The following is a 25,829-nucleotide window of genomic DNA, read 5'->3' as shown; positions in this document are numbered from 1 at the left end:
GCAATGAAGTGTTTTAAAAGAGCCAGAAGAGATTTGTGTCCCAGGTTTCCCATCGTCAGGTCCAGGAGATGCAGATGAAGAAATCTGTAAGGAGATTGATCTGAAGGGTTTTATCATCCCAAAGACAGACTGAATGGCTGTATACATCACTTTTCAAACATGTGGGGTGTTATTTAGAGACAGCAGTCTCCAAACAGCTCTTCCATATGATCGATGGTAGCAAAAAGGTATCCGTCACTGTTTGGCTTCAGGCTTTTCACACAAAACCATGTTTTATACTGTGTTTGCCCAAAGAAAAAAAATTACTTCAACAAAGTCTTTATTTATGTGCCAATAAATTGTACAGAACCTGGAAAACAAGCATATCAAACTGGTGGTGCTTTTTCCCAAGCCACTCGGATGCGAGTTCCCGAGATCTGATGCCGGAGGGGCAGTCAGCCCCAGTGGTCAAATGGTTAATTCTTGCCCTGAAGCAGACCCTTCTGGCATATCCTTTTTTGCTATTTTTCAGGGATTATCATCACACAGAAATTTCCTCCTGTGAAGCCTGTGTTCATGGTTTATGGGACAAAAATCAAAAGAGCCTTTCTAGATGCCTGCTTGTCAGGTGCTCTGAACGTGCCAAACTAAGCAAAATTATTGCTGTCTCCTAAGACATGTGCCTAGAGGAGGCTGTGAAAGGCTTTTAAAAAGCCTTTTCAACTTTGTACAGGTGACCACCTGGATAGCACAGCTCTTCCTCCTCTCGTCCCATGCCCATTACCCTCCTCCCAATAGCTCATGAGTCTCTCCTTTTCTCTTTTGGGGCTTTAAATTTGTTCTCTCTCCTTTTAGACATTAACAAATTGCATTTATTATTTCCTTCCCATCTTGTCCTGTCCCGTTTGGTCAAGCCATTTCTTTGAGAGGATACATGTGCAGCGGTACCTCCGCTCCTGTCATACATCTGCCCCAGGCCCAAGGCTGTATGGCTCAAGTAGGGGTAGTTGGACTGCTCAGCATTTTCTCCCTGATGCCATATTTTGGGCCGAAAACTGACTTCTCAACAAACATTTTTTTGCCAAAGAAGTGGCACTTCTGTGAAAAACGCAGTTTTTCCATCCAAAACCTCAAATGACTGGAAACAATGTGATAAAGGACAGATTTGTTATCCCTTGGGAAGTTGTCCTGATGCATATGAACCCTTTGGGGTGCAGCCACGGTGCCTGAACGGCATCACTCTGGCCAAACCTGCGTGCACCCGGCAGCGGCCGGTCTCTTGGAGCAAGGAAATATGCAGCCCTGGCCACCAGGACTTGGGCAGGTGCCCGACACGAGACCGTCAGGAAGGGTTTGCCTCCTGGCTGGGGTCCCCCTTGGCTTCTCCTCTGCCTCCCACCATGACCCCGCTGCAACCACGCGGTGGTTGGGGAATATTTCGTGTAAGAGAAGGGGTGAAGGTGGATTTTACCAATCCCAGAGTCATCGCGAGGAAAAGCGTAGCCTCTGTCTTAACGGTGCTAAGGTAGCGTGGGCATTGCACCAGCAAGGACTGGAAACCTATGGTGGTTTACAAACTGGCTTAACCCCAGCCACCAGTATCAGACCGACTCTTCTTGCAGACTACAGTACAAAAACTCTGTATGAAGCTTGGGGAATTATAGTACTTTTATTTTAACTTTTCATATTTTACAAGCACAAATGACTCCTTAGGTGGGCGAATACCACCTCATCCTCGCACCTCTTAACGGGCACAAAACCTGCCCTGGGGGGTCTGCCCTGGTGAGTGGGGAAGCTGGGTGCGTACCACACATCCCACCACTCACAGCTTTGCCACCTCTCACAAAACTGCTAAGCACTTGCAAGGCAAGGAGGTAAGAAAGCTTGACTTGTTTACAACCGCTCTTCTGCTGGCTGTCATGTTTGGATGAATGGTTTATTCTTTTCTGCCTAATTGCTTTGCTTCCCAGCCCATTCACAGAAAATCTGGGAGCAGCACCAGTCTGCCTCCCCACTGGCAGTAGAAATAACAGTCCTGGCAGATGACATTTGCCATTATTTTCTAGGGAAGGTAATTGTTGCTTTTATTTTTTTGCTTATGAAAGACTGAGAAAAGTCTCTCTGTTTACAGATTGATCTGTTTGCTTTAGTTTCGTCCCATTTGTTTGATTTCCTGGAAATCAGAAACAACTAGCTTTGAGGAGGAGAGGCCTCTTCCATGCTCTCAGTGTCACGGTCATCCAAGAAAAGAGGGAAATGGTTAACATTCCCAGGTAAATGCTGCCTGGGGTAACAGCAGGCAGCAACCTTGACTGTGGCAGATGAGGCTGTTCTTACCTCTGCATTGCCCAGACTATTACCCCTCACCGTCCACGTTGGACACAGCATTGCCCACAGGGATGACTCCTTTGGCTCTGCTTCTTCCCATTTTCCTCTTGATGGGGGGCAACATATCCTAGAGACAGCACTGCAGATGTTGTCTGACTCCTTTACATAGTGGTTGAACTGCGGGCTAGGAATGAGGATATCCGTGCCAGTTGCCAGCTATCTCACAGTTTGGGTTTGAGGAAGACATTTGATTTCTCCATTTTTAATTTTTTTTTCTCATAAATACAACATGGGGATTATGCTGGCGTTTGGAAGGGAAACATTGCTATTGCTGGTGCTAGTGCTAGTGCTACCATTACTTGCTGAGTAAGAGGACGAGCCAGGTGATGCCCCTGGCACAGTAGGTGTTGGGTGTCTGTGCAGCCCAAGGACAGGGTGATGCTCCCAGCCCACGGGAGTGCCAGGGAGCAGACCCAAATTGCCGCGGGAGGTGTGGTGAGTACCAGAGGGGAGCTGCCAGAAACAAGCATGGGCAGGAGCTGTGGCCTCCTGGCCAAGGCAAGTGATACAGAAATGTAAAACATGGATGCAGCCACCTTGGGTGAAAAAGACCAGCCCAATGGTTTCTTCTGCAGGTAATTTATTTCTGGATCTTCCCAGCCCTGCCACCCTGTCCTGAGAGGCCCTGGGCTGCAAACCCCATCTCTGGGCTGGGCCAACGGTGGTGGGTGAGCAAGAGCACTGCCCTGTCTCGCTCAGTCCCAGGTCTGGTTGCAGAGCTGGCTCCAAGGCTCGGGAGCTGTTTCTATCAGTCCTAAGGCAGGAGGAGAGGGAAGGTTTTGGTTACTGCTGGCAATGCAAGGCAGGACTTCTTCTTTGCACCCAAGCCTGGGTCTTCCTTCTCCTTCCCCTGGAGCAGCCATGGGCATGCAGCTGCTCGCCTCTGCATTTGGATTTTTTTCGGAGCAATTCCACGTTTCACCAGAAGGCTGAAATTTTCAGCACGGCAAGTGAAAACACAAGCAGGGGTAACCACAGGGTGGGAGGCTCAGAAATGTTGTTTTCACAACCAGAAATGGGTGTTTTCTCTGCTGCTCTCGCCATGGCACGTCGGTGCGAGCTGGGGTTGGCACCAGCCGTGAGGCAGGACGGGTCACAGGGACCCTCCAGCCCCTCCGAGCTGGCTCCTGCGGAGGAGCAAACCGAGGACAAGCAGCCGTGAAGCCACTGAAAGCAAAGCAGGTTCCACAGGAGCTGCAGCCTCCAGGAAAACGCAGCTGGGGCTGGGGAAACGGGAGACAATCAAAACAGCTAAAGGCACTTGGCAACCTTTTGACTCCAAGCAAAAATGTGCTGTAATGTTCATAGTGAAAGAAAGACATTTCTCAGAAATAGGGCAGCAAGGAAATCATCTGGTCTGCTGCTGAGCAATGGGTCTGTCAGGGAGAATGATTGCCTGGGACCGTGCCTTTCTGGACAGATATTGCTGAGCTGGTTCCTAAACATGCCCCAGGATAGGTGTCGGTGAGATCTCCGGGCGGCCTAGCCCAGCTTCTCCTTACTGCTGGAAAGACTTTTCTAATATTCAACCCAAACATTTCTCCCCTCTTCTTTAACCTGCACAACCCCGGTTCAATCCACCTTTCCTCTCAGGTCATTTTGTGAAGAGCAGCGGCTGTTCTCATTGCGGTTGCTGGCAGCTGCCCCCCGAGGACCCCTCTCTCCTCTCAAGGCAGGGGCTTGCTCTGAGGTGGCTTTGTGGCAGCTGTCGGGGACAGGCCGAGCTGGAGGGAGAAGACAAAGGGAAAAGAGGAAATAAAAGCCGAAAAAACAAGGGTGAGGACAAGTGGTAGCAATTTGCCTCCCAAGTTGCTCATTCCAAGCATGGTTGAACACTGCCTTTGCATAACGTGTAGGGCTATATTTGTCTGTGAGACAGAACGAGAGAGAGAGAGAGAAAATATTTTTCCATTGAGGTCATTCTTGCTCACTGTTTCCTCTAAGAAAATCAATGTCCTCTCCAGTCCTTTCCATTCCCTCGTCCTCCACGCTGCAGACTCATAGCCCTGCCTCTGCCGAGCAGTGACCTGCTGGATTCCTCTCGCTAATGACTGGGGTCTTTGGACCTCTAAATCTCACACCTCCTTGCAATTTCTTCTGGCTGTTCCCTTGGCAAGCATCTTCTCTCCCTTCCCTGTTTCAACCCCCCTCATTCCTCTACCCTCCCTCCCCTTTAGATGGGAACAGGGAATGGAAAGCCCTTTCCTGGGGCTGGTTCCCAAGGGCTCTAAACCAGTTGCAAAGGAGAAGCTGTGGTGGGAACGATGGGTGATGGTCCCTCTGGAGGGGCTCCAGCACCCCAAGGCAAGTGCTGCTCTACGCTGGGTCACCACCCATAGGACTTGGGGTGGCTTGGAGGTAATTTTAGGAGCTACATTTCCCAAGGGTACTCATTAGCTTGTCTGAAGGCCACCGGAAAGCCAGAGCAGTTTCTTGTTTGCCTCACACCAGAGCAAAAGGATGCAACCGAAACAGAAACTGGTCTGAAGTAGAAACTTAAAATTGATGTATTTTGAGCAGATCCTGGCTCCTGAACTTGGGACACCTCCCCCTCCCTTGCTCAGGGAGATGTTCAGATCAAGTAATGCAAGTTTTTCTCTAACAAATCAATGTCCTTGAAACATCTAATATCTTTTTAGTGTAGCCAGGGAATCTTTTCCTGTGAGAGGCAAAAAAGATCACAAAATTGTGATTAAATTTGATTTCTTTTTTTGGCTTTAAATTCACCTGGCAGCCGGAAGATTTCGATATTACCCAAGGAAAACTATATGGTAATATTGACATTTCCCATTCCCTTGATACTAAACCTTCAAAAATGCAGAGCTGCAGCTGTGCAATTCAAAAAGAGATGCAGTGTCTTTTCCTGCCACTGTTAGCTCAGGCCATGGCTGTTGGGAATGAAGATCATCATAATAGAAAAGGTAAAGCCCCCATAAGAAAAAAAAAAAAGCGCACCTTTAAGCTGTGCTTGAAACCACGTAAGTAATGCCGACAGCCTGCAAATCCTGCTGTTTGCTTCCTGGGTTTAGAAAGGGGCAGCACGGAGGAGGTGGGAGAACGGGCTCCCTGTGATCTTCTGTGATGGAGAGGGGAGGCCAGCTTGCTTGCAGAGATGACCCATCAGCCAGTTTTCCCAGGTTTGCTGAGTGGAGTCAAACAAGCAGCCAAAATCCTGCGTCCTTATCCAAATCACCCACATGGCTTCACACAGCCCCGCATTAGGAATCTCACTGCAGGTGTTCATGATGTTTCAGAAATGCTGTTCCAGTCCTGGCTGGAGGCCAGAAGAGCGCAATATGCCTAACGAAAGGCTCGGCTTGATGGTAGGGACGGGTCTGAGTCAGTACCCATTTGATTCAAACCAACTGTTTCCCATTACTCCTCCTAGCTTCTCTGGAGCAAAGAGATGCCACCGCTTCCCTCAGCAAAGCCTTGGGGATGCAGAGGCAGAGGACGAGCAGCAGCAGGAAAGTGTACGGGCTGGGGTCTGTCCTTGCCTCTTTACCCTGGGCAGCGGCACACAGCTCCCACCTAGGACTGGCACGGTTTGGTATCTTGGCAGAGCACGACAAACAATTTTCTTAAGAATTTTAAGGTTTTGATTTGGAAACGGATGCCAGATAGGAAACTAGTCCTGGTCCAGCATAGACCAAAGTTAATGTGAACGTGTGATGCGAACTGGTCTGCCTTGCCAAAGGACCAAAACTCCCAAGCACTGCCCAGAGCCAAAGTCCAGCCCTGACAGCCCTGTCTGGCACCCACACGTACCTCCTCAAACCCGCTTTACTTGCTGCCTGATGTGCTCCTTCCTGCAGAGACAAGAGGGAGCTGGTTAGGTGTCAAAAGAAGCGGGTTTAGTGTATGGTAACTAATGCCTGTTGACTAATCTGCTGGGAAACTCTGGGGAGTTTGGCACTGTGCTGCTTTTGAGATGTCTTCCCTAAAACTGTAATCTCAGTTTTCACATGTTAAAAGAAGTCTCTCGTGTTCATTATCTATTTCCCTTAACCACTCTGCTATAGAGCTTCGTTTTCAGGGAAGATCAATAAAGGAGTTAAGCTAACTGACTCTCAGGGCATTTGTAATACCAGCTCTTCCACTGCTCTGTTCTTCAGAGAGCTTTCATTATGCTGTTCGAAAACACTCCAGCATGTTTTGGAGCAAAGGTTGTTAGAGCTTCTTCATCAAGTGAAAGCTACTTAAAATATTATTTACTATTTGGATTGCATTAGCAACCAAATCAGGAGAGAGGAAGGAGAAAGAGTTTTTGCAATGGATGGGTGCGTAGTTCAGTTCCCTTTGATGAAAAAGGGGGTAACGCATAGCTGTAGCATGTTGTAAGCGTGAAGCAACGCAATATGTCTCATGGCAGCCATGTGGGGTGGAGAGCATGCCTGCCGAGAACCTTATCCATCCTTTTTGCCTCCATACTTGCTCAGGTGATATGGGAGAGCCAGGCTGTGCAGGTGAGCTGCTCCCTTCTGACAGCCAGAAAGAGTCTCCGCAAAGCAGGACTACGGGCTCTTTCCCCAGCCCTCAAAGCCTTCAGCCTCTCACAGCCATGCTTTGCTCTGTTATGATGGTAATTTCACAGTTTGGATGCCTGTGAGCTAGAAAAATCTCTGACAGCCCCAAACCCCTTTGAAACAGGGCACTTACTTAACCACCAGTTCCTTACAGCAGCCGCTCACTCTGCACTTTGTGTCTCTCATCCTTCCAGAAGAGTTGAGCCCCCAGAGAATTGCAGGCATCCAAAATTTGTCTGTTCCTGAATTAGAATATGAAAATGTCTGAATTCCCCATTTAGAGAAACTCTGCTTGAAAACTTCACAGCATCATCGGCTTACTTCACTTTGATTCTGACTTTGTTTTCTGACGCAGTTAAAAATGCAATTTAAGGAAGCACTTCAAATTCACAACAGGAAACATTTATTTCTGAAAATGCTGGATCTTTTTTTCTGTGGGGTTTTTAATTTCCCCTAAACGAAGTTTGTGATCCAATTTTTTTGGTGTTGGCAGGCTGCTTGTTGTAATGCTCCTATCAAAATTTCTGCTGAGATCCCCTCCTCCCCTGACATCTAGTCCCTCATTTTCTTTTTTTTTTTTTTAAAAAAACCAAAACAACCAACGAAAAATAGCTGTGAAGCCAAACATTATACACTAGCACCTAGCCAAAGCCCTATCCCTGCAGGATATTGTTCTTGCAAGCAAGTTCATATCAAGCATTCTGGTGTGTTTGCTCTTGGGCTGATGGGGCTGCAGATAGAGAGGAAGAGCAGGGGCAGATCTCTTCAGGGTGGAAGAAACAGTCACAGTGGGAGGCACAGAGTGGGGGACCAGCAGAGCTCTGCAGTGATCTTTGCTCAACATCATTGTAATCCAAGGGAAACTGCACACTCAAGGGCCGTGTGCTCTTGTGCAAAATATCTTTGCAGTTGCCCCAGGAATAGACGAGAGACCTCCCAGGAGAAAAAAAACAACAACTGGGGAGCTTTCCTGGGCTGGCTTCTCTGCCTGTGGCACTGCTAAACTGGGAGTGGGATGCCCACCAGCCTGGAAAGCCCACCTGGCTCCTGCAGGAGAGCATCCCTGGGGCGTGCGGGGCAGATGCAGAAGGCTATCGGACACGCGGGCAGGGCAAGGGACAGAGATTCCCAAGCCACAGCTGGACCTTGCGGCTATGAGACCTCCCCGCTGAAAGTGATAAGCAAAATGGCTGTAGCTTTGCCTGGAGGTGCAGCAAGCTCCTGCAGGTGGGTCCCGCTGGTGCGATGGTCACTCTGCTGTGATGGAGCAGGACAGCCTGAGTCACAACCATTGCCTTGGCCTTGCTTTACCTCTTATCCTGTTGGTTAACCTCACCCGGGGAGGTAGGTGTGAACAAATGGCGGAGAAAGCCATTTGTTCAGCTTCTTTTGAAGCAGAACGGACAACTCTGGCACACAGCAGCTCCACAGGATCGCTTGGGATCGGAGCCACTGGCAGGCAGAGGCAGGGCTTAGCCTTGCAAGCACTGGAGGCAGCTGGTGCCCGGGACTAGCCATGCTAAAAGTGCTCTGCTTTCACCCATGGGCATGCGTGCACACACGCACGCACACACAAACACACACGTGTGTGTGTGCCCGGCTGCATCCTTGAGCCCCGTCCCTGCATATGTGGCCGTAAATGGATTCCAGCATGATTGTGCCAGATTTGAGGAAAGGCAGATTAGAGAGCTAGCTGTAGGCAAATGCAATTATGGAAAAGTAGTTCAACAAATAGAATTAGGCTTCACCACCCCAACAAAGGATTACACCCAGAATTTGAGCAAATTTAGGATAAGCAGAAATCAGGCGCTGGACATGGAGATTACCAAGGATCTGGAGACAGGCCAGTGCATGCTGCTGAAGGAAAAATCCCAGCATCCTTGCCTGTATTGATCAGTGTTTGCATGGATGCTGCAGTGGGCCAGGCTGACCCTTTTCCAGTGCGGAAAGCCAAGGCCAGTGTTCAGGTGGGTGCCTTGTCCCCTGTTGCCTGCCACAGCAGCAAGCCAGGGCACCGCATAAACGAAGATCAGAGCTGTTCTGCTTTCTGGCTGCATATTCCAAATTACAGCAGTAACCGGGTGACTTTTCTTCATTTAGCTACAAAATGTGAGAAATAAACAGCTTATTCTGCCAGTATAACTTTACCAAGCACAACTGATCAGAAACATGTATGGCTGTTCATTTTCCCATAGTTATTGACAACAGTAGTTGTTTCCACCTTTCAATGGCCAGTCAAACGAAAAAGGGAAAAGGCTCAGAACGATCTTGCAAATGTTCTCACATTAGCACATGCTCCATTTCCCTTGTAATGGCACTCTTGCCACTGGACATCACAGCATTTTTACTGCATCTCAGTTACCTCCCAGGGTGGTATGGATACACCCATAAAGGATGCAGAGGCTGGGCCCACCTTCCCATCTCTCAGATCTTCAGACTCATCCTTAGCTCATGTTGAGGCATTTGAGTTCATTTCCAATGAACGGATACCCACCTTGCCTCTGCCCAGAGGAGTCCCCATCACCCCATGATGTCCTCACAAATAGCAGGTACCTCCTCCAGGTGTTTCAGGTGCTGAGCCATGCCCTGCTGCTAGCAGAAGGGTTGTGTAGACACATGATCATCAAGTGCATGTGTTTTAGCTGAAACTTTAAACAATTCCCTACTCGTATTTGTGCCTGGCCAGTGTTAAGGGATATCAGACCTGGTAACCTTATAACACCAGGAATTTGTCTGCAGGCAGGAACACCGAGCCCCCTTGTCAAACCAGATCATCCAGCAAGCTAAAAAGCCTGAATATCAAGTCCACAAGAACAACACAAATGGTTGTTTGGCTGATGCCAAGAAGCCAATGGACCTGAGCAATTGCTGATCAGGATTTCATATTATCCAGTTATTAACACCAGGGCATCAGTGTTCCCAGCCAAAGCGTAGTACCAAGATCCTGCAATTCCTCCTCTATTGGCTTTAACAGCTGCTGCTGCCATCACCCTCACCATGCTGACTGCTATTTAAGCAGCACTAAACCCAGCGCTGCCAGGAAATGGCTACGAGTTAAGGCTGTTCCCATATTGCCAATTAAGCCTAATTAAAATGGGAAAAGAGTTGGTTTTCCTCCAAGGAAAAAATAGGTTTTGAGAAAGGTGCTAACCTGGATGTTGTAACTCCAGAGGCACCTGTGTGGTGGTGCAGGTCACCAGGTTGGTCTGATTCCTCTTTTCCTCCTGCTCCCCCTCGTCATCACACAGATCCATACCTGTTATCTAGACTTCTTAATAAAAAAGCCACGCTGAACCCAGGGTTTCCTTGCTCTGCACTCAGAAGTCCAAGGGCAGCCTGGGCTCCCCGGCTGCTGGGGCTGTGCTCCGGGACACCGGCACACGCAGCATTCTCCCACCAAATCTGCGTTGCTCACAGCAGAGAGCAGAGCAGCCTGCTCCACCCCCAGACTGTGGAAGAGAGGCAGCACCCAAAATAGTAAAGGCCTGGCCTATGTGCGAGGTGTAGGTGGGAAACGGGCCCAAACTTTGCCTACCAAATGGTGATGCTCTAAAGAACAGCAGTCCTGACACCCTGCCTTTCCCCACTGGCTCTGAGTGAGCGCAGAGAGGCTTAAGGCGACATTCTAACACTGCCATCCCATGCCTTTGGAAACCTGGACCCAATCAGTCCCACCTTCTCCCCTTAAAAAACCCACTTAAAGGTCAAGAGATTATATTTTTTAATACGTTTTTTTCTTCTAGCCTCTGAGCTTGTGCAATGTAGCTGGGTCACAGGCTCAAGTTTTCTCCTGCAAAAGGTCTTTTGGAAGTGAAAGCTGCACACCTCACAGCATCCCCCGACCCGGGTCCTCGGGCCAAGGCCACGGAAAGTGCTGGGTCAGGCCAGCTGAAAGGGCCATTAGCACAGTCTCCTGCCTCCAACAGCAGACACCTTGGGAAGGGTATAACGACAGCGACCGGGTTCCTCATGAACCAGGGGGGGGATGCCTTTGAGCATGGTACTCCTCGACTGGTTCCTCTCCTATGAGGTTGTCCGATTGCTTTTCAAAGCGCCACGAGGGTTTAGCAGCCCCAGTGTCCCATGGAGACGAGCCCTACCATTTCCAGGTCGTGTAAACCAGTATGTCCTTCTGCCTGTTTGAACACACCAGCAAATGATTTATTTGCCACTCCTGGTTCCTGTATTACAATGAACACCCTTTTCTTATGTACCTGCTCCCTACTATCAATACAGTCATCTCTTTTCCAGGCTCAGATATCCTAATCTATGTAATGATTCCTCAACCAGAAGCTGCCCAGAATCTTTGATTATCTTTGGTGCTTTCCTCTGTGTATTTTTTTCTATTTTTCTGAGGGTGGAAGAAGGTGGGTGCAGCACCCTCAGAGCAACCCCAGTGCTACCAACATCTTCCGCGAGCCTCTGTGTTTGTGGAGGAAAAGAATCTATTTTGCAAGAGGAGTTTTAACATCTCCAAAACAAGCTGGGTGCTGGCGTTGTAGCACGAGTCTCACCTACAGGGTGCTGCAGGTACCTTGGTCTCTCGGTTGAAAGTATTTGGTTTGCTGGTTTGGAGAGCAAATGAGTGCTGGTCTCGAAACGAGTCTGCAGTTCAATTCTGCCACCTGCAGCTCACGCCTGAAACTGCGGGAGGGTGGGTCTTCTGCCCCACAGGCAAGCTCTGATTTGGAGATGGGCAAAAAAAAACCTTAATTAAATAATCTTCTCAGGTGAAGTGTCTGTGTTTAAAATTTCCAGAGGTGAGAACAGGATAACAGGGCTTTAAAAGGAATGAATATCCTGTAAATGAGATAAAGTCTTTTCCCTAATGATTTAGTTAAATGACACGCCTTAAATGACAAATTAAGATGAGATTGGTCTCAGGGCAGTATCTCCATAACAGCAGTACAGGGGACTTATAGCCAGGTTGTTGCTTAGAAGTTCTTATCCAATCTGTCCATTTTACAGGGGAAAAAAAAGTTTGTTCAAATACTTTGGCCCAGGAAATTCCAACTTGCCAAAGCTTTGCATGCCTTCGTTTCTTTTTGCAGGAAGACGGTTCGGAGCTTGCCTATTTCTCCAAAGAATAGGTGCAGGTGGATGGCCAAAAGTAGTCAGTAAACATTTTTTTTGGATTCATAAAACACAGCCATCGAGCAGTGTTTGAACAGCTTGGTAAGAGGACATCATGATGACTTCACTCCTACGTGCCACCAAACCGATTCTTCTGCCAGCGTGTCCCTCTGAACCACCCCAGGATGGATCCCACCGTAACTCCAGTAGCTACCACCACCCCCGCCCAGACCTCACCACTTCAGATCCGCATGCCGGAGGAGAACATTGTGCTCCATCCATCTGAACTCCTGTATTATACATGACATGGCACGTCCCTGGATTAATGAAGTCTTCATCTAATCAGAGCATATCTTGTCAAAAAAGAGAAACAATCTGTTCCTGACCTAAAAATTTCTACGGCTGACTTTCCATCTCTGGGTACACTTGAGCCTCAGGCCTTTCTAAAGGTTCTCCTGTTCAGTCAAAAGTGAAAGGGAGTTTTAGAAATCCTGCTTTTCTTGCTTGCTCTGCTATTAACTTACTGTGGGACTAGAGAAGGAAATAATTATTCTCTGCCTCAGTTTTCCCATCTGCGCAACAGAATCATTCCTCCATAAAGTGCCTTGAAAGCCATGAATATTTGTATAAAGCCTAATGCCAGTTATTTTTTGTTAATGCTACATTAGAAGTACATTATTATATTGAAATATCCAAAGGCTCTTGCTTAGCATCTCACACAAAATCACCATCTCAGTAACAGCAATCTGTTCATTAGAGAAATGATATTTTATTTTTTTTTTAATGTGTGACTCATGAATCCCTCTAATGTAGGTCAGTGGGAATGTGTGCCAATCCACTGCCGACCCGGCAGCACGGAGGACACATCCTGGCGGCACAGCTGCGATGGCTCAGCATGGATACCACAGTTTCCTGAACCTTTCAGCAGCTTTGCAAGCAGCTTCTGGCCATCGCCTTCCTCATTTTTGCACTTCCAGCTCAGCAAAGCAAAGCAAAGCTGTTTGCTCTCCTGTTGTTGTCTCTTGGATGTGACTAGTGCCCAACAGCATGATGCTCTCCCAGCCTCGGGGAGGAGGTGAGTAACAAGACCTCAAAGTGAAATTGCACCAGGGTAAAACCCCAGAAATCATTTTTACACATGCAGTTTGATGGAAACAGGATTCCTCTATCCCATACTCTGAATTTGGCTTTAAAAACAATCCACCATCTATGAAGAAATGCCTGCAATGTCATGCCTTCACGTCTCAGCAGCAGAGATGAGTGAGATGAGTGATTGCAGATGTCTGCCTTTTCTAGGACTTGTTCACATTAAATGAACATTAAATAGGACGGCTGGATCTGTCGCCTGCTTAAAAAGCTGAGCCAAAAATGCTGTTTCTCAGCAGTTGTTAGCATGAAGTTGTCAGGCAAGTTTGTCTGTTAATGCCTGGAGGGAGACGGAGTTTGTAAATCCACCATAAGGTTATCCCTGCCAGCACCGGGAGCAGAGTCAGAGCCTGCGGGAAACACACTTTCCCACGGATAAGGTGACCCAGGTTGGCAAGCGGGAGTATGTGGAGCTTTCTTAGCTCCCTCCTGCTTGTCTGATGTGAAGTGCAACACAGCCCTTCCCAAGTGCCCATGATTTTGTTTCAGGGCAGCAAGACGCAGAAACCTCCTCGGAGCATCTCAACGGCCACCTTTGGCACAGGCGCTGGCTGCAGGGTTGGTGCTTGCACCGGGCAACCTCCGGCGGTGGCACAGAAAGTGCTGCCTTTGCTTCTTCGTACACAGGCCAAATCCACGCCCAATTTCACACCTTTCTTTATTCCAGCCATGCCACGGGGTGTCCTGCCCCATCAAAGTTGAGGGAGAGTTTCTGATGTCTCCTTTTGGGAAGGAGCAGAGGCAACACTCGAACAAGCAGTTTGAAATGCTGAGTGTTACAAAACCATTTGAAATTCCCAAATTCCCCTGTGCTGCCTTTAATGAGAAATCAAATAGCAGATGATAGAAAAGCTATAATGCTTAGTATGAAATTTTGCCTGGCTTTCCCTGGAGGCTCACAGTGCTGTGTAAGCAGACCTAATCAACTTTCAAGCCCCTTCCTTCACCACTCGCAGGGACCCAAGTATTTGTGCTGTACCTGTTGCAGAGAGGAAGCAGCAATGAAATGTCTGATGCAAAGCCTGACCACTGCTGTTGGCTTTTGAGCTGGTATCAGTAAGGCTCAGTGTTTCTGACAGACTGGCATCTCAGCGTGGTTTTCCTGAGGTCACGCACCCTGTGTCTGGCAGGCAGAGCCCAGAAGAGCACGTCCGAGTCCACCGTGGCACGTTCCCTCTGGCTTCCTAACACCTTCAATCTGGTGTGGGAGGCTTTGGCTGAGGGACCTCAGTGGAAACCAGTGACATCTGCGGCCTCCGGGTCAGGTGTCCAATACATCTTCTAACTTTGATTTCTGAGGAGCACAGCAGTGCAACATTGTGCCGGCCATTACTGATTACTTTTTGCCCTAGAAGCTTGAAACTGGTTATTTTTTCCAATGAGGGAAAAAAAAAAATCCCTTGGTTTCATTCAATATAATAATGAAATGGAAGCTTTTATGACAGGGTCTAAGAGAAAAAGAAAGTATCTGAAAAAGCAAAATCTGGCACTCACAGCCACTATTTTCTTTTAACCATTCTTGCCATCCAGTAAAACTGAGACAACCTCAGGTTCATTCCTATCACCTCTGAGCTCTAGAGGATTGTGGGATGCTAGTTTGGGGGGGAAAAAAAAAACAACCAACCCAAGACACCTTAGTTCTATAGGTTAATGACTGTGTGTAGGTCTTGCAGATCATACACACTACTAGTAAAAAAAGCACCTTCCCGCTCCATGGATAGAGGTGTAACTCGTGTCCCTCAGAGATAAAGAGAAAGGGGTTTAGGCCATGAAATCCAAGGTTGATGGAGATGGCTCGCCCCACGGCTGTGCCTCCCACCTTGTCTCGGCATTTCTCCCTGTGCTGAGCTGGGAGCTATCCTTACAGCCCAACTCCTCTGCATCAGACAGACAAAACAAGTAAGCAGAGACAAGTGGGGGGATATAACACACAGCAGCAGCAGGGAGGTGGCTGCACTAACCCCATTCTCCTGGGCTTGCTGGCAGGGATGGGTCTCCTTCTCCTGCCTCTCCCCTGGAGGCCCTCGGCTCTGCTTGGACTTCAGTGGCTGGAGAAGGTGCCGTCCACCACCATGTGCCCGGGGACAGCCTGCCAATGCCTCCGGCATGGTCAAAAGGCAGCAGGCAGCTGCCTGCCGTCCTGCAGAGGCTGTGGGGCAGGGGGAGGGCTTGCTCCTCTCGCCCCACCTGCGCCGTCTGCTTCAGTCGGGATGTGGATCGAGCATCCCTGGGAGGAACCTTCTCACAGCCCTGGGCATGGTAACAGGTACCTACGCCTCCACGCCTATGGAAAGCACAGAGGGCACTGAAGGAGGAGGTGGTGTGGTATAGGGGCCGGCTTTCTGTGCCCCCTTGCCCTCAACTCCTCCAAAGCCACTTTTATGGGGCCTTGTCTTCATCCTTACACCATGAGAGTGCTACTAAATAAGGGAAGCAGGTTAGGACGCTTTAATGTTTGGGGGGGCGTACACTTTGGTGCCCATTCATTAGGTGGATGTGGCTTGAGAGCCCCTAATCTCAGCTCTGACACCCACTGGATATGTTCAACCTTTCCCAGGCACCGTGAGGGATCATGCATTGCAAGAGGATGGAGGTGGCAGGAGCCTTCATTGCAGTGTCTCGATGCTGCTCTTGCCTCACCTTGCTGTCTCTCTGGCTGTTCTCATCCTCTTGAGATTTTTTCCCATTTTATCATCCAGAGATTTTTTTATTTCAGGAGAGGCCTGACCTAACCTTTCTCTTGAATGTTTCCAAGCGTGAGGTAGCTCACGCATGGGCAGGAGCCATTCCTCCCACTTTTCACCACAATCTTCCCACCAATTTTTGTATCATGGGAGAGCTCTACTCCACTAGGCTGCTCATTCCCCAGTTTCAGGCTGGAAGATTATTTGCAATCTGCTTGGCTGACTTGCAAAGCCTATGTTATATCATCCTAGAGAATATATATTCTATCGAATATCAAGTACCCCTCATATGCGCAATAATATTCCCTATCTCTCTCCATGGTAGGCAATTCAGCTCAACCTTGGGGAGCGCTTCAGGAGATGCACTCACCAACTGGTTGAACAATTCAGCCTATGGAAATGGTGTATTTACCCCTCTTTCTTGAATGCATTGCTTTTAAATACATAATACTGCTTGCACAATAATCTTTCATCTCGCACAGCCAGCCTCGATACAGAGGTGTTTCTGTGGCAGTTTTGCATTTGATGCTGGATGGCATCAAATCTAATGTATGGCATATAAAGCAAGGAAATAATATTTCCTAGACTGGCAAGCTGTATGTGTTGTTTAATCAGCACCAGCCTCATGTGAACCAGTTTGTCTCTTGGGGAAGGGACACGGGTTGGCTGCCTCAAACCTTTGAGATCCCAAAAGCAATATAAAATTTCTTTTAGGTTCTACAAGGCTTCTTCCCATGGTGGTTGAGGGAAGGAGCTTGGATTTAAGTCTTGCAGTACCTCACCTGTAGGGTGTGAATGGTATTCCTGGGGATTTCGTGAGGAGCAGGTTTCTGCCTGCCTAGTGCTGCCAGCGGCGTGGGAAGAGTGAGAGACGGGAGCTCAGGCCAAGGAGCCTCTAGATGTCACTGCCATCCAGCAGAAATGGACCCCAGTGTCACAGCGGGCTGGTGACATCCAGACCAGGCACAGCTGGTGGCAAAGCTGGCAGCAGGCACCCAGGGCAGCACTGGCCAGCTTGGTGGAGGGCATTGGGAAACCTGCGCTGAAAAGGCTGCTGTGCTCTCCGTCTGCCTGGGCACCCCGCTCCCCAGGGCTGAAAAGGTGCCGCTATCGCAGGGTGGGACTGGGTGCAAGGAGTGCAGCCAGGAATTGCAGCGTAAGATATTTCGAGTAAGGAATTGCCAGATAATAGTAAGATGTTTCAGCTCCAGCCTTGCAGCAAAGAGATCCTAAAGACAAGTGCTAAGGCTAAGCACGATAATGCCAAATACAGCTGGTAACCCCCACCAGAGAAATGGTCCCAATATTTGCCTGTGCTCCTGCTGAGCTACTTAAACAGGGGAGGGAGGGGTTATCACTCTTGATGGGCTTTCCATCCCTGAGTTTGGGGTACTGGGAGAAGACAGGTACCTCTTTTGAGGAAGGGTCACCATCTCACTGAAGGCAGCAGCAAGAGCTGAGTGTTCCCAGGGGTGCAGGCATCCCTCCAGGCTGCACACAAGCACACCAGTCCCTTACTGTTGCACCCTTGCCTGAGAGATGCCTGTGACTCTTCAGCCCATGGTCAGAGCATTTGCTGTGGCATAGCACAGTTGCTCCCTGCATCAAGACCTGCATTGATCAAGGAAAAAAAAAAAAAAAAGTCATTAGTACATGCCATGAAGTGCATGGGCCAGTGGGCTGCTTGTAGCCAGGGTCAAACCCAGCCTTCCCCCCTTCAGCCATGTACAAGGTTATGGAATAATGTGCCCTTTTTTTTTTTTTCCTGCTTGAAAAGTGTTTTAGTTATTCTGTATAAATTGCAGCAGTTTCTCTGTGAGAGACCTGAGGCATAGCCAAAGGTGGAGAGGGAGGTTCAGTTACTCCGAACCTGGCCACAGACACTCCCAGTCTCCCACACCACGATGGCAGGATGGGTTCGTTGAGGCATGGGCACCAAAACCACAGCCTCTAAGGCTTCTGCGAAAGCCTTAATCTAGGCTGCATGCTCTGGCAACATCTGCAGGATCAGGCCCTGCAGGCAAGACATGTGAGAGCTTCCTCCTCCGTCCATCCTGAGGTGACTTGGGCATGGCCTCGGCCAGGCAGACGCCAGACATGGGGCCTCTGGGTCTCAGGAGAAGGGCAGTTAACAGCAGGGCTTCAAGATCTATATCCAGAGATTATGCTTGCAGGGTCAGCTGTCACCACTTTTGCACCAAAGTCCTTCTAATGCTAGTGGTTGTCTCAGATCCTACCTAATTTCATCAGCATTTCATCCCATCTTCAGCGCTAGGGAGATCGGCATCACTAATCTCATCTGCATCAGCTTCTGCTTCTTCACATTGCCTGCTTCTTACCCTCTTGAGGGTTTTAGCATCATGAAGATTTAAATATAAAGCATTTTTCTGAGGTCCTTCTCTTCAATTTCTAATAGCAGATCCTCTTATAGCTTTTCAGACTTGTGTCCCTGAGGACTAGAAACTGATTTTCATCAAAAAAATTAGAGATGATATTATCATAATTGCATGAATCTCAGAGCTTTCACAAATGCCAGAAACCTCACAGGGGTTGCACTAACATTTCAGAGCTGGCAAACACAGATGAAGGTGCACAGAAGATTTTAATAGGGGCACCATCCCCGTAAAGTTGGCCTTCACAGCTTAATCACACAAAGATGAGATGTAGAAGTTTTCCCTCTTTATCTAACACCCTACTGATCTGAGCTGCCTTTGTTTTTAATGTTGGCCCCTGTGTTTGTGAAATGTATTAAGCTTCTTGTTGCTTTTGGAAATAATAGTCACTGCTGTATTACGCTCAAATCGTTGTTTTTCTCCCTATTGACCCGATATTTTTTTTTTTTCAGGCTACCAAACACCCTTGACTTTGCTTGTGGGATGGTTAATCAACAAGTCTGTCACAATGATGGATTCCTCCTGAATTGTTGCTTAATTAGCTTCGTTGGAAGTATAAATCAAGTGGAATACCAATTCTTCCAAAGCTACAGACAGGCACCCACGCTCAGCTTGACAGCAGTGAGTTATTACTTTCTGCCCCAGCGCAGGATCAGCATGCAGGCGCCAGCCCGCAAACCCGAGGGGGCCATAGGTTCGTCCCCGAGACCGCCGGCGTGCACAGACCGCACGCACCAGAGCGAAGGGTTGGGGCGATGGAGGTGAGGGGCCGCAGGGGCTCCGCGCGTGGGTGTACGCACGTCCCTTGCGTGAAAAGAGCCGGCATCCCCAGCGTCTGTCCACGGGGAGACAACTTACGTATTGGTGACGATTCTCACCTGGGGTGCCTGGTGTCTGCTGCTAGCTTCTTAATGAAGAAACATTTTAGTCTGTGGCCAGACTAAGCTGTTAGAGACAAGGATCTTTGTCTCACGACAAGCAGAATTGCCTTCCGCAGAAAGGCAATTATCCATCGTAACAAAAGGAAAAGTAATGCATTGTCTGTAAATTTAGATTTTTAAGACTGATTGTAATGCGCTGATCTTAACAGCTTGGTATTTTTATAAGATAGGGCTTTCATACAACAAGAATGAATTTAAACCTGTTGACTTGAACTGAAATTCACAATTTTACCACAGATGACTTCTGCGTAGCTACAAAAACCTTGTTCCCGGTAGGTCCTAGCCAGCTTGAGCATCCCTGAACTGTGTGGTGGACATCATACAGAAGCACTTCCAGAGTTCTACTTACCCTTTTTGAATTCCCAGGCTAAACTAAACAAGCATACTTCTCTGAAATGGGTCTACTAATATGCCTTTTTAGCAATGCATATTTATTTTTTCATGGCCACTTTTTAAATTTATCTTCTCTCTTTGCCAACATTTTCAGAGAGCTTAATTAATGATTAATGATTTCAGGTGGGATGTGTAAGTCACTCTTTGGAGAAGGACTGGGTTTGTTTAAAAATGACTGAAAAATATTAGAATAGTCTAATTTTACTGATTTCCCTTTCCCCTCATTTTCAGCGAAAGGGTCAGTTCAGTGGCCCCACTTGCGTAAGACCTACCTCAGTAATGCTCTCCAAGCTGCAGAACGAGACGCTGCCACAGACCAACCTCCTGATAACAGACACGGGTCCTTTCTTTACCTTGTGATGTAGTTGTTGCTCCAGTGTGTAACGTCTCACTGCCAAATGAGTAAATCTGTTGCTATCGTGTGGATGCCTCAATGGAAACTTGTGCAGAAGGTCGGGGTGAGGCATGGTGTGAATTATATTGCCATGGCAACCATGAATTGCTTTTATCCATTGACATTTGCATCCTTCTTTTTTGGCATTTTCACAAACAGACTCTTCAGAGTTGTCTTTTTTTTTTTTTCCTTTTAATAATTGAGTAGAATAGATCACTAGATTTGCTGTTATCACCATGATAAAAAAGTATGAAAGCGGAGTTTGTGTGTGGGCTACAGAAAGGTTACAGTTATTTAGCAGATTTAAGTTAAACCTTTGAGCAGGAATTGTATCTGAAGAAGCCTTATATTTTTAAAGACATCAGGACAGAGAAAGAGAATGCAGTTCAGATAAACTTGTCTCTTCCCAGACAGTCCTGATACAGATGCTGGAAATCAGAAAAGAACACTGAAGAATCTGTTCTATATTTCTAATATGTCTAACATGTTGACCAACTCAAATATGCACTAGATTTTTTTCTTTTTTATTTATTTATTTATTAATAAAAAGTAAAAAAAAATAATCACAAAGCTTCTGGTGTTATTTATGAATTATGACTAATTTCTTCAACCTTCTTCTGGCATTTAGAAAGGTACACAAGCAAATTAAGAAATAATTCAAATAAAACTATGTCTTAATTGGTTTTGTTACCTACGTGATAAACACTGCTTCCACACAAAAGGCCTGATTCTATTCTTATTTGCAATGGAGTTAATGGAGCTGTTCCTGACTTCTGTGCATTAACCAGGAGAACCAGCCATACTATTTACAGGGAGATGGGAGGAGATAATAGTCAGCACTTCCAGCTTGCCCAGACCATTAAGTACTACCAGCTTGCCCATGGATCACTCTCATTATCTCCTCTTCTCTCTCCAAAGCAACTCCAGTTTGCCTTAAAAGGACTCTTCATCCTGACACCTGAGTACCATCAAGTGTAAGCAAATGTCCACAGGAAACCTGGTTTCTCTCCTTCACAGTGGTTTTTCAAGAACCCCATGGATGGCTCTTGTAGGGGATGGCCTTGGGCTGTGTCCTACTGCCAGCAGAAAGCCACCTAAAACAGAGGTAAAGAGACTCCCTCAAAACGCAGACAGCTGGAGGTCAGTCTTTAGAAATCCCTAATGAGAATATTTTTTCCAACTGATTTTTTTCAACAAACACCAAGTGTATTTTCCCACATCACTCATAGTTTGTTAGACACTAGTTTAAAGAGTTTCAGTCCTCAGAGGGGCCTGTGCTATGACTGCCCAGTCTCCGGCCCTAAGTGGCTGCTAAATTGCTCAAGTGAACTGCTTACCAACACCCGACAGGCAGAATTTCATTCAAAACCGGTAAGTGAAAATTATGATTAGTTATATATTTGCAGAAGTTATGACCAGTTTATGAATGATTCATGAAAGGAAAAAAGAAGACTAAATAGACCATGAATATCATTTGCAAGCAACAATTTAAACAACTTCATCTCCTAAAGTGAGGTCCCTCTAGTCTCATATTTACCTAATGATAGTCCACAGTGCAAGGGGTGGGTGCTGAGCTGTGAATAATCTGTTTCTACACATCAACACATCAAAATACAGCTTTGCTGTGACAAAGGGAAGGTGCACTGTCCAAAGCTCTCTGAATACAAAGGACAGACTTTCAAACAAATAACTGTGTTCAAACAGAGCTCAGAGAGGTGAAGGCATCACGGTGTTGAGTGGTGAAGCCAAGCTCCTGCAGCACATGGACACACTGGATGCAATTAGGAGCCAAGACCAAGGAGCAGCTGGGGATGAATGCTGTCCTAGAGCCAAGGGTGAAAGACACAGAGCTGTCCCTGCCTTGGGTCTGAAGCTACCATTCTTTCTCCCTGGGGGAGTATAATTTACACCCTGCTTATATATTTCCCCTTTCAACTTCTCACCAAAGCTGGCATCCAATGTCAACTGTCTTCAGAAACAGGATGTGAGATACCAGAGATGCTCTTCATGCATTGTGTTTTATTGTAATTCCTCTCTATAGGAAGGCTCATCTGGATGCAGTCCCCTAGATTTCAATGAAGGTCCTGGAGTTTTTTTTGTTTTTTCACTCCATTTTTTAACTGGGTTGATAAGGAAAGTGTGTGATTTTGCCCAGGGGTGCTCCGTCAGTTCCTGGGGTCAGCTGCAACACAATGGCAGGAGGCTGCTGGCTCTCCACTGCATGTTTTCTCTAGGGATTGGGCTTCCTCCCTGTTTTCTCCTCAGTGCCAAATGTCTGGGACCAGCACTAATGCTTTACCATGGCAGCTGGGAACAGCTGCGTCCCAGTGGGTTAGTAGAAGCATGATGGCTGAGATGGTTTATGGATGTATAAACAGGACAAGTTTTGTAGGAAAAGGCAGAGTCCTTCATGAGAACCAAGTAGCAAAATTAGAAAGTCCAGGTAAACTTCAAGGCAAAAAAGCCCCTCTCCAGGCCTGACATGGAGGGAGCAAACATCAAATGAAGCACAAGGTAGGGACTGTTTTTCAAAAGTAAACTAAATCACGTAATTAGTTAAAAATGTGAAATCAAACTGACCAAGAAATCTAAGTGACCTCATATGCCCACCCTCTACTTGGCTTTACATCTGCTGCAGCTATGTAAGATGTGCAAGAGTAATTGCAACCCTCAGAAGATGAAAAAGACAAGTTCTGCTAGTTGATCTATTGAAAATTTATTACCTCAGGTGGGAACAGAAGGCAAGTGGCTGACTGAGCCTTTGGTGGCCTGAGAAACTGATAAGGCCATCAGCAAGTCCCCAGAAAAAATAGCCCAAAGTCCAATTCCCTTTGCAGCCCCTCTCCAGCCCCACTCATGCTGCAGCTCTCACCTTTCTCTTTCTCTTGAAACCCACCATAACCCCAGAGTGAGCTTTCTGTAAGTTCCCCACTCCTATTCACTGTGACTGCTGTAAGGGCACCCACACCTTTCTTCTCAGTATTTATAGTACTAAGCAGATTTCTTACCAGCCACATTTTGCTCTGACATCTGTTTAAGTGTACATGACAAGAGTCAGCCACTGGAAAAAAGAAGAAAAGGTGCTTTTAGATAGTGATGTTACACTAAGTCTTCAGACATGTGTCTCAGTACCTTCAGGCCGTGACCCAAGACTATGGTCCTTTTGTCCTGCACAGGGTAGTTAAGGGGTTTTGGAACTACCTTTTTCTTTTATTGCAATTCAGACCCAGAAACACTTTCCATATGTTGCTTTCCATGATAAATTATTGCAGCAGCTGCAGCAGGACCAGTTGCTGGGAAAGGATGGCACCTGCGTGATCACAAGTGGAAGGGATAGCAGGCTCTGGGAATGTGATTATCCTACAGACTACCCCGTAAGACAGGTTCAGGGCCTCTGCTTGGAAGCTCTTCTCAGCTTTTGGTGCAAAGCAGATTTAATGAACTATGAGCCACTGAACTAACCACAGAGTGTAAACAGGAGCCAGCAAGATTGTAAAAGGTTTTTTAAAAAAATCTTTTTAAACACTGTGTTGTCAAATAACAGTCCCCAGACTGATAAAATGCAGCACTCAGGCATATCACTATGGCGCACAGTAGGATTTTTGCTTCAGACTAGCTGATAAAAAGCTTGATGTATTCCCATTCAGCTAGCTATCCTTCAGGCTGTGCTTTTAAGACAAACAGCAGCAGCAAACATTTGTCTGCTATTTCTTTCTTAAAACCAAGATGTTTTGCAATTCAGAATTAACAGATGGGGCAGTAAGAAATGAGGGCGTGGAATTTTTTGTTGTTGTTACTTCCTCAGAGTCACTTTGAGCAATGTTTCCAGCAATGACAGGCTGGCATCAATAAGGGAAGACCGTGCTTTGGACATGGATGGCCACCACTGAGCTGTGCTCACCCTAGCGAGGCTGCGTGACTGGAGCCAGGGAACCCCAGGGAAATACCTCCCACCCATTACGCACACCCAGCCAGGCAAAACCCTCACCACTGTTGGTGTCAGAGGCAAAACCCCTAGCAACAAACACCACACATCATCTTTAACTTCACCCTCCTGCTAACTTACTCAGTGGTCCCACTTTGGACCTGGAGAGAAGAGAAGGAAGGAGCATTCTTACCTCCATTGCCGTCATCAAAATTTGTGATCCGCCCTCTGCTAAGTTTTGAAACGCATCTAGGGGTAGAACAAAGAAAATCTTATTTCATGAGGAGGAAGCAAGAATGCAACGCAGACACAGGGCAGCTGAGGAGCAGAGCTGCAATCCGTGTGCTGGGATGCTCTGCCTGGCTCAGGTGTCCACCCGCACTGTCCTGCCCAGCCACATCTCATTTCGGTGCTGGGTACCCCCCTCTGCCCTGGCCCCTGGGTCACAGCCTGGGAAGGCGTCCCATTTGCAGGGCCAGAATTTGGCAAAAGCGTAGGGACAGGGAGTGCTCAGCGTGACTGCTTTCGTCTCCTCTCATCATTTGTTTCAGTTGTACCTCCCGCCTGAAGACTGACAGGAGAACGGTGAACTAATGAAACACATCTTCCCACAGGGAAACTTTCTGTTGGTCCTTTTCCATCCTCCCTGGCAGTGAGTGATCACAGTGTTCCCTGAAGAAAGTGATTCTCTTGAAGTCATTAGTATGCCTTGCAAGCTTTTTCCAGGGAATATAAATGCAGATGCTGCTGTTATTCAGCTAGAGTTTGAAATTAACATTGCTGAAAGTTTTCTGACAGAACACTTTGCTATCAGAAAATTTAAATCCATTCAAATATTGATATTCTATGTGCACATTTATATTGCAGTTTGTCTAGGAGAAAGGTTCAAACCCAAGTGTTTCGATAAAGTCAAAACACAGTATTTTGAGCTCTTTATATTCATTTTGAAATTACTTTTCTCCTAGAAATGTGCTGTTATAAACAGTAATAAAAAGTTGAAACAGATTTAAGTCTGTCTATCCTTGAATGACACATTTCTCCAGGAGCCTGTTTCCCACCCTGAATGGAACAGGCATTGTAAGATCATGAATGTTTTGAAACCTGCCTGGCTTTAGACAAAAGTGCAAGGCTGTTGGGAGAGTGCAGGAACAGGGCACAAGCGCACATTGCTCATCTGCCCCTTAGGAGGCAACCAGAGCTACCTATATGATCCAGAGCAGAGAGAAAAAAGAGAGGAAAGCTAACATGGTGAAGTACATCCAGCCTATACCGCTCTGAAGAACGCGTAGACCAAGGAAGTCCCCATGTTGCGAGCAGCCCCTTGACAAGGTTGTATTTGCAGGGCTGGGCTTGCGCCCAGCAATCTTTTCAGGAACAAATGGCAGCACTGAAGTTACCTCCTCTGGGCAGAGGTAAGTGCCTCTTTACTGCTTCATTAACTCCAGTTAAATAGAGTTTGCAAAGAAGCTGCTGCTTTTGGTTTGGGTCTCATCTCTGGCTATCTTGAAAAGATGAGTAATGATTTAATGGGACAGATTTTATCTTCCCTGCTGCATTCACATCACCATAAAGGTGGACTGGCTTTTATTCCCACTTGGCACCCTTATCCTCTCCTGTAACAATCTTATTCGCAATGATTTGAAAAGTTTGAGAAATGTATTCCACATTAAACCCTCTGCAAAGTGATAACTGAAAGAGTTGAGAGCGCTTCAAGATACTCACTACAGACAGCAATGAAACTTTTAGAGATTCCTTTCCACATGGATGCAAAGGAGTTGTCTTTACACTGGCACTTAAAATGTAAAAGGATCTCTTTTAAGATGAAAAAAAAATGCCATGGTACTAATTTAGGCATAAGAATTTTCATCTACAGCAAGTGACATGTATAATCACAAAAAATGGGTGTTTACAAGTTATCTATTTTTTGATGAAAGCATTAAAATCAGGACATGCTCTGTCTTTCTGAGCTGCTTCTGCTGTACTCCCT

At 47.0% G+C, this 25,829-nt stretch overlaps 1 protein-coding gene across 1 annotated transcript in view; it reads right to left on the bottom strand.

The window, feature by feature from the left end:
• Positions 1-3,939: 3,939 nt before the first annotated feature.
• Positions 3,940-25,829, bottom strand: part of CAPN13 (calpain 13) — a 62,260-nt gene continuing 40,370 nt past the window's right edge. The window contains exons 19-20 of the mRNA XM_010577847.1: positions 24,036-24,091; positions 3,940-4,091 (exon numbers count right to left, since the gene is read on the bottom strand). Coding sequence (XP_010576149.1) covers positions 3,940-4,091; positions 24,036-24,091 — 208 coding nt within the window. The remainder of the gene's footprint in view (positions 4,092-24,035; positions 24,092-25,829) is intronic.

The sequence above is a fragment of the Haliaeetus leucocephalus genome, unplaced genomic scaffold (genome assembly GCF_000737465.1).
Source record: "Haliaeetus leucocephalus isolate CR32 unplaced genomic scaffold, Haliaeetus_leucocephalus-4.0 Scaffold577, whole genome shotgun sequence".
NCBI lineage: Eukaryota > Metazoa > Chordata > Aves > Accipitriformes > Accipitridae > Haliaeetus > Haliaeetus leucocephalus.
The sequence above is the reverse complement of the archived record's forward strand: the minus strand, read 5'-3'. Positions and strand labels throughout refer to the sequence as shown.